General features: G+C 35.4%; 1 protein-coding gene and 1 pseudogene across 1 annotated transcript in view; one reads left to right on the forward strand and one right to left on the reverse strand.

The window, feature by feature from the left end:
- Positions 1-512: 512 nt before the first annotated feature.
- Positions 513-1,606, forward strand: LOC127546670 (formin-like protein 1; annotated as a pseudogene).
- Positions 1,607-6,017: 4,411 nt separating this feature from the next.
- Positions 6,018-18,792, reverse strand: part of ARMH4 (armadillo like helical domain containing 4) — a 150,554-nt gene continuing 137,779 nt past the window's right edge. Inside the window, exon 8 of the mRNA XM_051977735.1 lies at positions 6,018-18,687. Within this exon, the coding sequence (XP_051833695.1) occupies positions 18,619-18,687 (69 nt within the window). The 3' untranslated portion in view covers positions 6,018-18,618. The remainder of the gene's footprint in view (positions 18,688-18,792) is intronic.

An 18,792-nucleotide genomic window follows, 5' to 3' on the forward strand; every position in this document is an offset into this window, starting at 1 on the left:
ATGGCATCATCTCCTTGATGTCATGGTCCTCTTCAAGAACGAAAGACAAACAACAAGAGAGAAAAGTAATCTGAGAGATTTTGCAAACATGAAATTGAAAGACCTCAGCAACAAATTGAGGAAGAGAGTTGTAAGAAATATTGAGGAGTCCTGGTAAAACTCCTGGATTTCAAAATTGCTGAGGGACTGGAAGAATGGTGTTGTCCTCTACAATGATAGGGAAGATGGGGATGCTGAGATTTAGAGAGGAAGATAACGAGTTCTATTTTATGTATTTAAAAGTTTAAGATGTCTACTGGACACCCAAGTTGAGATGTGTGAAAAGCATTTAGAGATATGAGGTGGGAATTAAGATTTTAATCTGGGACATGAATGATAGATTTGAGGATCATCAGCAGAGAGAAGAATCCTACTTTTAGCATGAATTCCACCTCCAATCCTCCCTGGGTAACCCTGTCCCACCATTACCTAGAATCAGAACATCCCCAGCATCCCTACCTCCATCATCAGGAATGAACGGAACAGTGCCCTCTCCTCCTCCTGGAAGACTCCCTGGTGCCTTGGGGAGGCTCACTTCAAAGACTAATTCAGTGAAAGTCAAGAAATCAACTCAGATTAAGTTCTGGCTGCCAGTTTTCAGCTGGTTAACCCTAAAACCCAACCAGATCAAGATATGAGTGACTTTGAGCAACCATTCAAAACCAAGTCTCAGGACACTTCTTTAGACTTGAATGCCCTAAAAGCCAAGATAGCACAGAAGGCCACAAGTAAAGGGATGCTCATTGAGGCCAGTCCAGTAAAGAATATGGCCATCACTTTACACAAATCAACCTGAGCACTGATTGTATCTGCCAGGCCATAGAGATACAGGATTTGCAGGCCTCCAACCTACATTGCTTAGAGGTCCTGATTTGATAGGATTAATGGTCCCTGAAGGTGTTAGAGGAGAACCAGTTCATGCTGGGATTCAACCACAAATCCCCTCTGTCTGAGGGCTTTCATAGGCAACTTGCCTGATATTGCTCAACTGCTCATGTCAAAATGAAGGCCATTATCACTGCTTCTATATTCCTCGAGTCTTTTGACAAGCTCCAAAATATCTTAGAGATTATTCTGGCCTTTGGGAATTACATGAACAGCAGTCATAGGACAGCCCATGGTTTCAGGCTACAAAGCTTTGAACTACTGGAGATGAAGTCAACAGACCAGAAGCAGACACTACTGAACTATCTGGTGATGGTGATTAGAGAGAAGTACCCAAAACTCAACTGTTTCCATGCTGACTTTCCATGCTGACCTGCCTTTCTTGGATAAGGCTGGGGCTGTGTCCCTAGACAGCATCCTCCAGGATACCCTAGTTCTCTAACAGGATATGGAGCTGACAAGGTGGGAGTTCAAGTGCCAAGATGGTAATCCAATGCTGAAGGAATTCCTGGAGGTCAGTATTCCCAGTATGGAGAAACTATTGGCCAATGCCAGGACAACGCAGGGGGCATGTGAATCTGTGGCAGAGGCCATACTTTTATCTATGGTCTTCCTTGTGTTCAAAAACTTTGTCAAAGTCTATAAGAAGGTGGAACAGGAAGTGGAGCAGTGGAATCAATAGGAGGTTGCAGTCCAGGAGACTGGGGTTCCCATCATACATCCAGGAGCAGCAAATGGACCCGTCCATTTCAGAACTGAAAAGGAAACAGCAGAGCCACAAGAACAATCAGGGACATGTCAACTATTCATGGAACCAACTGAGAACTGCCTTCTCCGTTGCTTTAAATGTGTTCTGATGCACTTTGGAATAACAATCATGAGGAAAGAGGGATTAGAAGCATGTTCATTTTCCTGCTTGCTAGGATTCCCCCAGGTTGCCTCTTATGAACAACTCTCTATAAATGCACTTCTTACCAGAGAGGACAGCAATCCAGATCTTAGCCTCTCAATAAGGAAATGTTCCACCACCTTTCCCCCTAATGCCAAATTCTTCCCCCCCTTTTATCTTTCATCATGTAAGCTATGGGTCAGCTACCAGAAATATGGAGCTACAACTTATGAAATGTCTCTTCATTCCTTGCCCTTGACCTGGGCTAGAGAGATGGCAATAAAAGATGAGCAGAGGAGAAGGGAGGAAAAGAGGAAGAAATTCTTGGGACCTTATTTTTATACATGAAACTCAATAATTGAACTTGGGGGAAAGAGGTGGGGATTATTATAAGGATCTTGATGGTAGCTGCTGCAGTTACTGATTTAATTGGCATTGAAATTCCATATGCTAAGTAAGTATCAACTACATTGAATGCAAACCTCTCGCCCTGCAATGGAGGAAGTGGACCAACATGATCAATTTGCAAATTGGGGGCAGATTAAGAGTCATGTAGGCTCACTGACTATTGATGCTTCAAAGGCTGAGTCCCCAAAAAGCATAAGGAGCATCCTTAAGTAGATATAATCTTTTGTTAAAAGAATCACATCTACCACAATATGACATTATAGCCCCATGAACAAACTCATGATGGACCAGTCTCTAATCTCTGATTTTCTACTGGGAATATTAGCTACATTATTCAATTCAGCACATCTCTGGTTTTCCACAAACAATTGTAAGCAGTAGGAGGCATTAACAAAATTCCTCCATTGATCTTGTCTCCAAAGTAAAAAGACTTTCATTGTCCAAATTAATTCTTTCCAAGCCCAAACCAGTCAAATCCATAGCCAGCTAAGTGGTGAATTGGATAGACTAGGTCTGTAAGTAAGGAAGACATAAATCTGACATTTAAAACTAGCTGCGTGGACAAGTGACTTAACCTCACTCAGCCTCAGTTCCTCACTTGCAAAAAATAGAAATAATAACAACACCCATCTCCCAGGATTGTCATGAGAATAAAATGAGAGAATATTTGGAAAGTGATTTAAAAATCTCAAAGGCTATATAAATACTTGCTATTAGTATTATACCCATTATCTAGGTATCAATATCAATAAAAATTTTGCCTGTCCTTTTCCTCAAGGTTCTTTCACATATCAGTCTTAACCAATATTGGTAGGACTAGAAAGGATCTCCATCCCTAAGGGTATACCACATTAAGGGATTAATGACTACCCAGGTCTAGTTGCACATGCCTTTCTCCCAATGGGCAGACTGATTAGTGAATCAAGCAAAACAATGTTCCTTGAGAGATAGATCTTCATGGACATATACGGCTAATGGAAAAGACAAAATATTGGAGCTTGGCATGAAAGTCTCAGCCTCCCATAATGTCACAGCCCATTCAAAAAGAACACTAATACCAGAGGACCCCTGGGCAAGCCTGATTTTGGAGGTAACATTTACATTCAACAATGGAAGTCTTCTATGCCCTATCCACCTTACATCACCCAACTCATAATAAGTAACTCTAGGCAAAAGATTGAAGCCAATATGGCAGAGGAACAAGAAGTACAGTGAGCCCTTTGCCCCTCCCAGTTTGCCCAAATGGATCTAGATATTGTACCTGATTGAAATGAAATCAGGAAATTTAAGATGAAAATTTCAATGAGTCATTTTTCAAACCAAGGTTGGCCTGTATATAATAAGGAAATAGACTAAGATAGTCTTTGCGATCACTTTCAGCTCTCAATGTTGAATCTTATCAATTATCTCAACTTGATCCTTCAGTTAGACTTTTTTTTTAAAGGTTTTAGTCTTAATTGTGCAATGAACGGGTTTTCCCTCATTCAGGAATTTGGAGTATAAGCAAATAGATGATGATATGTTCTATAGAGGGAGGAATTCCCCCCAAATCAAATAAAATCTACCTAGCTGGTCAAAGAAAGATTAACCTAATGTAGTCTTTTAGGGAAATAGAATCAAGGAAGCAGAAAGAGCTGACCATGATCACTTCTAAGCCTTGTTCTATTCCAACTTTCTGTTAAAGATCTGATTAAAGCTTTTGTCATGAGGAAAAATTGTGGCTCCTCTTTACTGATTTCTTCCAATAATTAGAGCCTGCTCTGTCCTAATACAGAGATCTCCTCCTCTTTTAGAGCTTACCTCTATCCCTGTACCTTGCCTGAATACAAGTAAGACATTCTCTCCCACCACAGCCCCCAAAACTTAACCCAATTCCTACACTCCCTTTCCTTTATCTGCTCCCATAATCTCAAACATAGAGTTTATTTTTCTGATACATTCTATATTGGCTTACTTCCCCTCTTCTCCTTCAACTTCTCTCCCTTGAAGGTCCAATTTAGGAACTAACCTTCTTGCTCATCCTCCAAGCAATCTCTCACGCTTTCCATAGGAATTTGAATCTTGGGTGCTTGTGAATGGATCCAGCCATTCTGGAGAGCAATTTGGAACTATGCTCAAAAAGTTATCGAACTGTGCATACTCTTTGATCCAGCAGTGTTTCTACTGGGCTTATACCCCAAAGAGATACTAAAGAAGGGAAAGGGACCTGTATGTGCCAAAATGTTTGTGGCAGCTCTGTTTGTAGTGGCTAGAAGCTGGAAAATGAATGGATGCCCATCAATTGGAGAATGGCTGAATAAGTTATGATATATCAATGTTATGGAATATTATTGTTCTATAAGACAAGATCTGATTTTAGGCTGATTTTAGGGAAACCTGGAGAGACTTACATGGACTGATGGTGAGTGAAATGAGCAGAACTAGGAGATCATTGTTCATGGCAACAGCAATATTATATGATGATCAATTCTGATGGACATGACTCTTTCCAACAATGAGATGATTCAGGCCAGTTCCAATGATCTTGTGATGAAATCTATACCCAGAGAGAGGACTATGGGAACTGAGTGTGGATTACAACATAGCATTTTCACTCTTTTCATTGTTTGCTTGCATTTTGGGGGTTTTTTCCCATTTTTTTCCTGTTTGATCTGATTTTTCTTGTGTATCAAAATAATTATATAAATATGTTTACATATAAAAAAAAAGAATCCAGGGGGGAAGGAAGGGAAGATAATCTTTTTTTGAGTTCCTTGTTTTTGTCATAGCTATTTTTCTATTTCTAGTCCTAGCATAATGAATGACTTGCATGCACATAGTAGTCACTTAATGAATGTTGAAATTGAATTGGTATGTAGTATTCTAGCACTCAATTCTCTCATTTCCCACTGGAGCTCAGAGAGATTGCTATCAGTATTAAATGATTTTTAATACTTGTAGAGTATGGGCTAGTTCCCTGGAGGGTCTCAAGGTCAGCCAGAGTCAGATTAAATTAAAGTCCTTAGTCTTTAGGGGGAGAAGTGAAGGAGGCAGGCAAACAGCCATGCCAAAGATCTCTCCTGGATTCTGGAATCCTGAGTCACCAGACTCTCTCCTCCTCATCCTGTCATCAAGTGACTCTCTGGCCCCCTTCCCTCTGCCCTCCAATCCTTGCCTATGATTATCTTAACACCAAACATTCAGCAAGCACCAATGGTGAGAAGAGCCATTTATCCAAATATATGTTAATAGAGTCATTGTCTCACATCAAATAGGTAATTAGCCTTAAGTGCTCAGTTGTCTGATTCAAGCATATCTTTTTGGAATTTCAGCCCTCTACAAATACTAATCTTCCCTGCCTCAACACACACACATATACAGTCACATCCTGGAATCTATGGGTCCTATATTGTTTTCTGAGCCTAGTTAGCAAGTTTCTTATTTTAAAAAAGTCAGTCAATAGCCTGCTGTCTCTTGCTTAATGTAGGTCTTACAATACTAAGGAAAAAAATCTGTTTCTCAAAAGTTAAGCTATTTTTTTTAAAAAAGCCAAATTGAGGACTTGAATCAAATTCTTTTTGACTCCAGAAATTCCAATACTCACAGTATAATATCATGTCTCTTTCTCCTTTTCTCATCTATTTATGTATATTTATGTAGCTACAATATTCTCTCTGCATAACCCTTATAGTATCATTTTTTCTTCCCTTAATTGATGATTCTAGTTCAAAATGGGGTGCATGTTATATTTGATAGGAAAACCAAAGAAACTGAATGTTAGAACCTTTCAAGGCAAAGAACACAAAGCAAGCAAAGCTATGTGTATGGGAGACAGACTTTATTTTAACCATTTTAAATTTAATTAAGTGCTATATTCCACAGGTACAGTAAGAGTCATTGTTGCAGTTTGGGAGAAAAAAATCATAATAAAATGCAAGGACATGCTGGGAGCTATATATGGAAGCAATAGGCGATGAATATAGAGCATTCTGACCAGTTAAAAACCAGCATCTATAACAAGGAGGGGTAAAGCAGGGAATAGGGAGGAGGAGGAGGAGGCAGCAGGATTTCTCATTACAAAATTACATTAAAGTCACTTCACAAAGTTTCCATTCTCATTTAGAACTAAATTTAAATTATAATCATAGTAAAATTATTTGGAACCCTTAAAGTAAATTAGGATTTTCTACCATGATAATCACAATGGCAACCTCAATCAATGGCAGAAACCATCTACAGATCCTTACAAGGGAAGGAGGAAGTAAGAGAATAAGCATTTATATAGCCTACTATGTGTCAGATACTGTGTGCTAAATGCTTTACAAATTTTATCTCCTTTGATCCTAACAATCATCCTGCAAAGTAGATGTTATTATGATTTCCATTTTACAAATGAAGAAACTGAGGCAGAGAATAAGTTACTTGCCAAGGGTTACATTGCAAGTAAGTATTGAAAGTCATATCTGAACTTAGATTTTTCAGATGGGGGGAGATAATAGGGGGAAGAGGAGAGGATATTTTCTATTTTACCTTTTACATCACCACTTAGAAGTCTTATTAATTCTCAGTAAACAGAATTTATGATGCTTGATGACCACTGATAGATGTTCACATTGTTATCTTGTTCAAGTCAGAACACAACACTGATATTGGGTGATTCAATATAAAATATCTCCTCTATAATTCCTCAACCTGGAGTAGACTATCACAAACTTGGCATCCAAAAAAGCATTTCTCCCACATCATTGAAAAATTGAGTTGTCTTTTTTTTCTGTATTGAAAAAATAAAAGAGCAATGAAGAGCACTAGCTAATGTCCACAGCAGGGAAGAACAATGTAACAAATCCAGTAATTGGGGCTCTTATTTTATATTTCTGTTGGGTATTCACTGGTTTATTCTAAGTAGCATGCCCTAGTTTTATTGGAGCTATGGATAGCTTTTGCTAAATGCTAATGTGTTTGAATTTTAGCAGGATATTTGGATTTCAAACTTCATTTTATGGCAGAAAACTAGACTTATTTGAAACTTTTTGATGCCACTTGCATTTAAGGAAGACATCTAATCCAATGTCTTTATTTTACAAGAAGGAAACTGAGGCTAAAAGAGATTCCGTAGCTTGCAGATGGTCAGACTAGTAGTAAGGGGTAGAATTAGGTCTTCTGACTCCAAATGCAGGGCTCTTTCCATGCACTACGAAAATTTTTAAAAAGGCATTTCTCAAGTTAACAGGATATTAATTAAGTTGATTTGTAATTGTTACCCCGGTACCGAAAAAAGCTAGATCTTGAAAATAAGATGTCTATTGAAATGCTAAAATCTCAAATTGTATTTCCAAATAAATATTTGAACAATTTTTTCAAAGTAATTATTTTTTAGATAGATCTAGATAGAATAAATATTCTATTTAACCAGACATGTTAATTACAGGAAAATGAAGACTACTTTTAAAATCAATGTCAAAGGAATTTATTCCAGTACTTAAGGAAGGGCAATATTTCTTTGTCTTTTCTATCTGGAGCAAAAAGCAGAGACTTTAAAAAGTTTGTTAAACCATACTAAACCAAGCATTAGTTACATATCATTCCAGTCTTGACATGACGCTGTTCTCAAGGAATTCTATCCTGAGAATATATTCTTTGTTTTGATGCTGCCATTTACAAATTCTTTTCAGATTACAGATGACTTACAAAAGGGCTGGTAGAGGATATGTTTTAAAAAGGAAGTTCTGAACCATTTTTTCCCACCGGTTTTTAAAGTATCTTAGACAGCTATTCTTAGCTTATTCAACTTCAAACTAAGATAATTCAACTGCTTTTTGAAATATATTTTTATCATATTAAATGATGTAGATTTGCCTGTGACACATACTGATTGTATAATTAAAGGCAAGCAGACTAACCTCTCAGTAGCACAGTAGAGAGGCAATTCTTTTAGTTCTGTTACAAAGGACTTGTCAATCTGCATCTTTCAATGGGATTTCCCTATCATCTCACATTCCCCAGAAAACAATCAGTAATAATAATAAGTTTTATCACTAACCAGATTCAAGTTAAAAAGAATTGATTAGCTGACTTGTACAATTTGGGAGATACTTTAAATAAATGAAAATCATTTCTCAATCAGTTAAGAAACTTTAGGTGCTTTTCCCCCTCTGTTTGATAAAATATTATTTTTTGCATTGGTGTCATTGCGGCCATGAACATCTGTAGCACATTAGATAAAACATTAAGACTTGAAATTAGGAATATCTTTGTTGAACCCTGCCTCAAACTTTTAATAGTTGTATAATCTTGGGCAAATTACCTGACCTCTTTTAATCTATTTCCTCATCTGTAAAATGGAGATAATGATAGCACTTACCTCATAAGGTTAGTGAGAATATCTCATAAAATAATATATGTAAAGCACTTTGCAAACCTTAAAAAACTGTATAATTTCTAGATTATTGATTAAAAATCAATAATGAGAAACAAATTTTTATTTTATAGGGAAAGAAATAGAAACTATGTGGTGATTGTATAGGGAACATATTATTGGACCAACAAAATGACTAGTCAATCAACTAGCATTTATTTAGTGCCTACTCTGAGCAAGCACTTTACAAGACATTACTGTGCTGAGGATATGATTCTGTGTTTAGAGTAGGTATTGCACAATATCCTATCAAGTTGCCTATTCAAAAGCATCGAGATCTACTACTCTTATTCTTGAGAAAGAACATTGCCTTCTTTAAATTTACTTTCAAGACATCATTGACAAACATTATATGAATCCTCAAAGCAACCAAATAAGGAAACCTCTCAGCCATCTTCTTAGCAATTTAGAGAGTTGAGAGGTTAAATGATTTGCCTTGGGTGACAGGACCATGTCAGTGGGAGGACTTGAATACAGATCTTCCTGGTTCCAAGGTCTCTTCTCTACCCACTATTCCATACTGGTTCTCAAGCCTTCATAACCTAGTATCTTCAGACAGTCTTCCATTCAAGTATTAACCAGGACTAACTCTGCTTTGCTCCTGTTATCAGTCAAAAATGAGTGCATTCACATAAGCATATATATTTAGCACCTATTACTTTAAAACACACTTAAAGATTTCTGATTTTAAAATTGTATTTGTTTCTCTTCTGGCAGACTTGTGTATCTTTTCTCTCAGACCTAGAAATATATCTGGGATAGTTTAGGCATAATCCCTCCTTAAAATTGAAAAAAGACTAAATACATCATTAAAGTCTTTTAACAAAAAAATCTACATAATTTTATAATGATTATCATCTCATCACTATTCCAAATATAAATTGATTTTGATTTACTAATGTAGATGACCAGTGGAGAAATTCATGATGGGTATAATCAGGCTATAGCAAATTACCAATATATATGACTAAAGGCAGGTTGATGATTTGGTGAATGAATCAAGAATTATTCTAAGTGTTACACTGACAAAATATTCCATTATAAAACAGGAGAGCCTCTTCTGCGTTAAACAGATGCCTTAAATAGAGGATTTCCAGAAATATGTGGGCAACAATGACACAGGATGAGCCACAAATAAGTTGTCATTTGCTATCTTAGAGAAAGTATCCACACCAGTGAAGCTCCCTATCCAATGAAGTGAGGAATAATAAAAAACTTCACTGGTCAATTTCAATCTCCTACATTCATTTTTAGACACAGAACTGTTATTTTGATTTAACCCAATACAAAATCTTTTCAGATTTGTTCATTTTTCTTCATCTCTTTCAGGAAAACAGGAAATATCAAGGAAAAAATTAAAATTAAAATAATAGCTTTAGGTTTACTACCAGAATTCCTAGATGAAAGAAGACATTCAGCATTTAGCATTTTTCTTTATAAAAATCTAATTAACTTAATTAGATCCAATATATGTGATTATATCCAGTCATGGGGTTAACACTGCACAGTGGATGGAATACTGAGCTTGATGTTAGGAAGAACTGTGTATATTTCATCTCTGACAATTGCTAACTGAGCACCCTAGGAAAATCACAATTTCTTTGCATCTTTGACAACTCCTTAGAATTCACATCTTATGGCATCACCAAAGAGTTACATCTACATTGGTTTTGGAAGTTCTCCCACTCTAGTGAAATATGATAGGAAAAGCCTGAAATATCCACATGCCCAGGTGGTCAGAGACAAAGAAGCAGAAAAAAGTTTTTCAGATGCTAGTTTCTTCATTTGCCTGCCAATTCAAGTTTACTTTAAGTTAAAATGAAAATATTCTAATAACACTAGCATGATTAATTTAATTCCATAGCTTATAGGCAAGATACTTAAGATATAAGTAGAATGTATGGAAAAAAAGAAATATTAGGCTCCCAAGTGAACTGAAAGTCTATAGAACTGTTGTGCTGATCTCATTGCTGTATGCTTGTGAAACCTGGAAAGTCTATCATCAGCACCATGCCAGGAAATTGAATTGCTTTCATTTGAATTGTCTTAGGAAGATTCTGAAGAACTGGCAAGATAAGATACAGGACACTGAAGTTCTCTCTCAAGATGAACTGACAACCATTCAAATTCTGCTACATAGAGTGCTACTCTGATGGGCTGGCCACATTATTTAAATAATTACTGCCTAAAAGGTTATTTTACAGGAAAATCATACCAGGCAGATATTCACATGTTAGCCAGGAGAAGCAATTCAAAATCACTCTAAAGATTTCTCTGAAGAATTTTGCATCAAAATCTACATCAAAAAGGTCCTATGCTCTATGAACAAAGCAGAATTGCAATAGCTCAAAAGAAACATGAGATGCCCAAACTTAGAGATATCTCCCAATTGGTCTTCTAGCTATTTGGGCCCAACTTATGGTAGTCTTCCAAGCTCACACTGGTATGATCAGTCACAGATGAACACACAGTGCATTGACCCATGTGATGTCATTTTGGTTCTCTTCAAGCACAAAAGACAAACAACATTCCCCTGGATTTATAGTAGGTGATCTCTCTCTCTCTAATTTACCAAAAAAACTCCAAAAGATTTATACTGACTCAAAATGTAATTCTGTTTTCTTAATCTTTTATCTAATTCCTCTCTCTATCCCTATAATTTTGAAGAATAAATTTTATTTTCTTAATAAAATTCCCAACTCTGGTATGTTATTGTTGATAGCAACTGTCCTGAAATTCTCAATTCCTGGTTAAATTGGTGTTTATAAGCTTATGGTTAGTGAATTCATTATCAATTCTGAAAATGTTTAATCATTAAAATCACCAAGAAAGCTGACAGTTAGCTTGCTACTATTGGGAGTAAGGAAGAAAAATTTAGATACATTTGTATTTCACAAATGCATGTTTAGGTAGCATTTTGAAGTTTCTCTATTGTTTCTTATTATTATAATCTGAAAGCAGATTGATGGAAAGGGGCTTTGAGCAAAATAAAATCTATCTCCTATGGAAATCTAGCTTAAATTAATATATTAAAGAGTCCAGAGCCTTTATCCATGGGCAAAATAAAATTAAATCCTATTACATTTACATGGTTATCAGTGACCTTTAAATTTTTGATTAGGTCTGCTTAATTAACACTATTCTTTCCCTAAGGGGCTGCTGTTACTATTTGCTGTGAAATCTGATATATAGGGAAAATATTCTACTTCTAACAACATAGACTTCTTAAACTCACAACAATCAAGACAACAGGTCTATTTCCTATGTGATTTCATTGATAATGAGTTCCCATATGAGGGAATTCTTAATCTACCAATTCAGATCAACACTTTCTTGCCAATTTACGGTCATAAAGAATTGCCAAGGGCAATGAGAGGTTAAGTCATTTGCCCAGTGCCACACAGCCACACAAGGAGGCAGGTCTTCCTGGTCCTAAAGCCAAAACTTGAACCATTATCTCATACCACACCTCTTCTAATTCCTTATGCAATTACCATCACCCCCCACAAGAGGGACAAGTAGTATTCTACCACTCAAGATTAAACAGTAATATGTCTATTAATTCCCCTAAAATGTACAGGGCTGGTGAGATGTTCTGACGGCATGTGCTTACTTCATTGTGACAGACATAAGTAATTTGCTGAAACCCCTTCATGATGGTGATCAGGGGATTATAAATTTTTCCCCATTAGAGAGTAATTCCCAGTAAATTCAGATCACTAGTTTGCATTGATGAAGTCAGAGCAATATTATGAAATAATTGGCCTTTCTGCAATCACTCACCTTTTTCTTCACCTGTTTAGTAGCAAAATACCAGAAATAAAGAGGCCAAGGGAAAGGAGAAATTTTTTTATATTGTTTCCAAGCTATTTTTTAGCCTTTTCCCAAGTTGTTAGCAATAGTTTCAACAGCATAATTGATATTTTGAGTAAAATATCCATAATCATTCCAAAAATATTCCAAGTTATTTTTTTTGCTACTTAACCATCATTTTAAAAATAATTAAAACTTTAAAATTATTAAGTGGAGGGTTATTTATGGCATTACACCTTTCAACAATTCAAAATTTATCAATATTTTTCAAGTCAGTCAACATAAACTTATTAACAAATGCATTAATTAACATTTTTATTAATAAATTCATATTGACTGATTGACAAGTCTGACTATATCATTCTTCTGCATAAAACTTTCAGGGGCTCTCTATTGTCTATTTGGTTTTTTTAAAAAAATGAAAATCTCTTTGTATTGTTTTTAAGGCACTCTACAATCTGATTTCAGCATATTTCGAATATATTATATATCTTTCTAATAATTAGTTAGCATTTACATAGCACTTCAAAGTTTGAACAGTGCTTTACAAATAGTATTATGTTTTATCCTTATTACCTTTTATCATCACAACTCTAGGAATGAGGTACTATTATAATTTCCACTTTACATATGAGGAAGCAGGCTGAAAAGGATTAAATGATTAGTCCAAGGTCATATAGCTAGAAAAAGCAGGATTCAAACTCAAGTTTTCCTGACTCCAAGTCATTCCATTCACTGTGTCTCCCAGATGACTCTTTGAAACCTGAAGCAGCCTATTCCATTTTGGGATAGATCATTGGACTAGTAGTCAAGAAATTTTTCCTTATATTGGCTAGCATCTGCCTCTTTGCAACTGCCCTTCATTATTCCCATTTCTGCTCTCAGGGACCCATCAAAGCACACCTAATCCATCTTCTTCAGATCCTTTCTAAGTCTTTTCTTCCTGGGCTAAATGTATGTACTTCCTTTACACATCCCTCATTTAACATGGTTTTTAGAATTCCCTTTTCTACAAGTCTTTTTGTTTGTCAGTGTCTCTATTAAAATAGACAACAAAGAACTGAACATTATTCTTCAGATGTGTTGTAATCAATACAGAGTATAGTGAGACTATTACCTCCATTGATCTTTTTGGTGGTGTTATACTCATATGGTTCAAGATGGCACTAGCTTTTTTAAAAGCTCAAAATAAGCAATTTCTAGATCTTTTACCATGAAGTATTGTTAAACCAAGTTTTCCCTCTATTCTGCACTGGTGCCACTGATTTTTTTAAATCACTTTCTCAATAAACTCCAGGGGCAATTTTAAACCTCTTCACATCATGACCTCTTTTTATCTTCCTAGTCTATATACACTTTGAAATCCAGTCATATTGGTCTACCTGCTATTTTATGCAATCTATGAGCCATCTCCCACTTTTGTGATTGCTGGACCTCATGCCTAGAATGTGCTCTTTCCTCCTCTCAACCTTTTGAAACCCTAAGTTTCCTCCAAGGTAGCTCAAATACCACCAGAATGACTTTTCCAATGTCCCAAGTGTCAGATGAAACTTTTCCTGATCCCATAAGCTGCTAAGATATATGGGGGTCTCCCTCATTCAGAAATAAACTCCTTGAGAGCAAAGACATTTATTTTTATGTTTGTATCCCCAGTGTTTAGCACAGTGCCTGGCATATAGTAGGTAATTAATAAATGCTTGGTGATTGATTTATCAAATGATTACTGAAATATAAATCTATTTATATTTCACATTCCTTTGAGTCTAAGAACCCTATAAAAAAGGAAAATGTCCACTAGAAAAGAATTATTCATCAAAAATCCTTGGTATCTTCTGTTAATCACGCTTTTCTTTTCAATTATTCACACACATAACACACAAATCTGTTTAATAATGCTACTTTTTTCAGGAATTGATGTTAAGCTTACTGGCCTTCTAAATCTACCTTCTTCTAACTTATGCAAATTGATATATTATCCTATCTCCACTCTTCTGACACCTATACCATTCTCAATGAAAAGTGGTTCTGTAATGATATCTGCAAGTTCTTTCAATCCACCAGAACCTAAGTTATCTCTGCCTAAAGATTTGGATTCATCTTGGACTTCAAATTTGTCTTAATATTTGTTTTCCCCTTTCCAATCTGAAGATCATTTCCCTCAATATAAACATTAAAATAGTAGTCATTTTATTATCAAATTCCCGTATCTATATCTCCCATATTCTTTACATCAACTCCTACTCTCATTTCCCAACATCTTTACCTGATTATTGTTTATCCCTAGGCCACTAAGCTAGACACTTGGAAAGCATATTTATCATTTCTCTTCATATACCTATCTAAAGAGGGAAATTTTGTGCCATGGACAAACAGAATGAAAAACAGTGTAAATGGAACTCAGAAGAATTAGTAGTGCTGCTTTTCATAAAGAATGCTATATATTCTTTTCTCATATAAGTTTTCTTTTCTTTGTTTTTAACTGATATTTTTCCTCCACCCATTTTCATTCACTAAAATTTCAAATTCATAAAGTATGATATTAAATCTTAAATGCTAAAGTTTATTACAGGCTACTTTATTAAAACAAGTGAAGGACTTTAATTCTTATCCATTTCCCAAGTGCTATAATCTCCACACTTCATTATGAACCCACAGTTTCTACAAGTAAACAAATTCTGCTACAAACTCGTTCCTATTTCCATAAACCAGTTCCACCATCATCATTGTTGCTATTTTATCCATGAAGTCAATGCTAACTAGTTTCTTACCATTTTTTTTCATATGACCAAGAAGCCCTCCTACTACCATGAATAGCATCAATGCTAGGAGTAATCCAGTATAAGAATCAACAATGGGACCCAGCCCTCATTTATTTTTGAATACCAGACTAAATCTTCTTGTGGCCAGTGAATGGTAACTTGGCCACTGGAAATTTTGAGTTTTGTTCTCTTAAGCTATATAGTGATAGTATAAAGTAATCCTAATGTCATTTCTCCATAACATTTACAGGCTATAATCCAATCTCAGTCTTATGTCACAAAAATTTATTATAATATTATTGACATTTCTTTTCCCTTCCTTATTCTCCTAATACACGAGCAACTCAGGGATGATGACGTACTCTGCTTCTATAGTAAGATGGAGAACCATGATGCCTTACCATGTGCTGTGCCATTCCATCCTTGAGACCTGACTCTGCCATCTGGTCTGCTGATCGAGAGTTCCCTTAGGAATCCTGGGGCTTATCATAACATCCATAGCTGCACCCTCAGAACTTCAGGGACTTTTCCATCCTCTTTTCAGATAGGCTCTCTTATATGTGTTCTCTCTCCCATGTGACAGCATGAACTATCTCACTTTTCTATTTCTATCCCCAGCACTTAGCATAGTGCCTGGCACATAGTAGGTAAGCAGTTTTCATATATTCACTTATTCAAGATGCAAAATGAATGGTTGCCAATGGTGTACACAGCCTCTTGAACCTTAGCATTTTTAAGTCCTCAGAGCTTGCCTCCCATCTAATTTGTAATTTGTTTTTACGGAACAGAGTGTCTCCTGTAACTTGTTTAATTAACAATATATTTATACAAACTAGCTCTTAGTCAGGGTATACCAGCATTAACATTCACAGAATCAATATACTGAGCAAGATACAGCCAGACCTTTCTTTCTGATCAATGTAGAACAATAGTATTATTGACAAACATTCTGCTATTGTGAAAATGACTCAAATAGATAAATTAGTTATGCTATAGACTAAATTATCCACAGCATATAAGTGTCTTGAGGATCAAAAAGGACCCATTTATTTGAACAAGCAATGTCACTGAGGTTTACACTGAAAAACATGTCTTTTTTTCTCTTTGTCTCTGGCACTTAAGTCACAATCCCCTGACTATGCAGTCTGATTTTTTGCATAAGTTTAAATTTCTACATCATTCACATACATTCTTCTAGAAACAGATAAGAAAGGAGGTAACCTCTCAAAAGAGGTTTAAATTCTTCTTAATGCTCTGTAGATACTGATGTTTATAAGTTTAGCTTATTATTCATGGTCTAGTTAAGGCATCAGTTCAACAGGCTATGGCACTAATGATTTTTAGTAGAAGAGCACATGATACTGAGATCTATAGCTAATTTATGAAGAAAATATATTGTTGCCGCTAATCCTTATAGAAACTTATGACCATGTGAGTGCTCTTGAATCTGAAGAATCTATCCTGAAAACTGCTCAAATCCCAATTTAGTTCCCTGTAACAGGTAAAAAGTTGTCTCTATACACAAATATTTAAAACAATTACCTATTGCAGGTAATAGCTCTTGAAAAGATCATGACATCTACTCAAGGCTTCTGTTAAATCTGATTTTTGATTTTACTACTTCCCTTGTCACTACCTTATATTTGCTTATTATAGTCTTATCTATAGCATCATCTAGTATTCAGTTCTTTCTATCTAATGCTACGCATGTACATTTCTCTGGGCAAAAATAATTGAAAATGTCTAGAATAATAGTTTATATCACTAATGTTTAGCAAAAAATTCACCTGAGTCTCTAACACCTGAGTCAGCTATAACTAAAGGATGGATTTATGAAGAAAATGTCTTTCTGGTTTCCCAGCAATGATATGTAGGCTCGACATGATGGACAGAAGATAGGAGAAAAAATTATTTGTGTAAATGACTGGTAAAGAAACAAAAGAAAAGTAGAGAAAAAATTTTCATTTTAAAGAAATATAAAAATTCATTTAAAGAAATATAAAATGGGATCAACTTTATTGAAATTGATATAACAGAATCCTGTTTTTTAAAAGGATGGCTCAAAAAGGTCATTACCTTTTTAGGAATGCAGTCAGAAAAATACAGGCCTGGAGAGTCAACATATACAAGTTTTTATGTTGGAACTGCCATGGATTCACTCTTATTATCTTGAGTAAGTCAATTAATTTCTCTCGGCCTCAGGTTTCTCTTCTGTAAAATTGTGATAATAATATTTGCCCAGAATGGTTTCGAAGATTAAGATAGCAGGTGTAAAAACACTTTGAAAAACATAAAGTTCTTAGTGTGTTATTACTTCTTTACTCAGCAACTTAGCTTTCATCAGTCTTAAGCCTCTAGTTTCCAATTACAAAAACAAGACCAGAGAATGATGCTCCAAGGTAGTTTGGGAAATACAAGTGAAATTCCAAGAGAGCCATGTTATGGATCTGGCCATAGAACCAACTATGATTGTCTTTTTTTTAAAAATGAAGCCCAGCTTGACACCTACCACCATAAAAACTTATTTCTTTGACAATAAAGAGGTACATAATTTAAAAAGTAAAACTCTCAGCAATTTAGTTCAATTTTCACCCACATGCATAAGCATATAGTAGATCAAAACTCTGGGGCAAAGATCACACTCTTTTTTTCTCTTGTCTGTCTGACAAAAACAAGTGATAACTCAAAGAAGTTAGTGGCTTTTCATGAAGATCATCTAAAAATCTGTCAATATGTTTGTTAAAATATATTGTGCTACTAAAGAATGCATTCAGTTCATTTAGACATCGAATCAATTTGTTCTATTATTGTTTCTCCATGATTCTACTTGCCAAGAAAAAGAACTAAAAGGAGCATGAAAGAACAGAACAGGAAGCCTGAGGCACATAATGCAACATATCCATAACTCCATATGTAATCATGCTGTACTGACAAATCTCCTCAATGAAAAAGATTTGATTCATTCCAAATTATAGCTACATTTAATGGCATTTGATTGCTCCAAGATAAGAAGATGGATAGAGATCATCATAAGTGATTGCTTATTAAGACTTCTATTCCAAAATTGAGCACACCTCAGTTACAATAACAGTTAAGATTTGTGCAGTTAATCTAAAACAAGAAAAAGACACTGATAAAAAAACAAAATTTTATCCCATCCATTCCTATTGTATAATAGGCACACTGCATATTTATGAGATACAGTGTATGGAAGTGGAAATTCACAACTGCATAAAAACAAACATCATCATCACATATTACATTTAGGACACAGCATGCCCTTTTCTGCTCACTGAAAAGAAAAATCGTTATCCAGTGGACAGAAGACTAGAGGGCCTGGTAGTAGCAATGCAGCAGGATGTCTTTCTTTGCCCAAAAGTAAAAATGAAATAATAATATCATTAGATATCACAATGGAACCATGGCCGAATTCAAAATTCATCTTCAGAACTGTCAGCCAGGAGCATCACTCGATCTTGCATACTGTTAAATTCTCTCTGCTGAAGAAAAAAAAAAGAAAAATTATTCAATTCTTTGTGCCAAAAGGGAAAGATTCTAAAACCAATTTCAAAGTAAAACAAACAAGTAGCAACAACATCAATAGT

Source organism: Antechinus flavipes, chromosome 2, assembly GCF_016432865.1.
Source record: "Antechinus flavipes isolate AdamAnt ecotype Samford, QLD, Australia chromosome 2, AdamAnt_v2, whole genome shotgun sequence".
Lineage (NCBI taxonomy): Eukaryota > Metazoa > Chordata > Mammalia > Dasyuromorphia > Dasyuridae > Antechinus > Antechinus flavipes.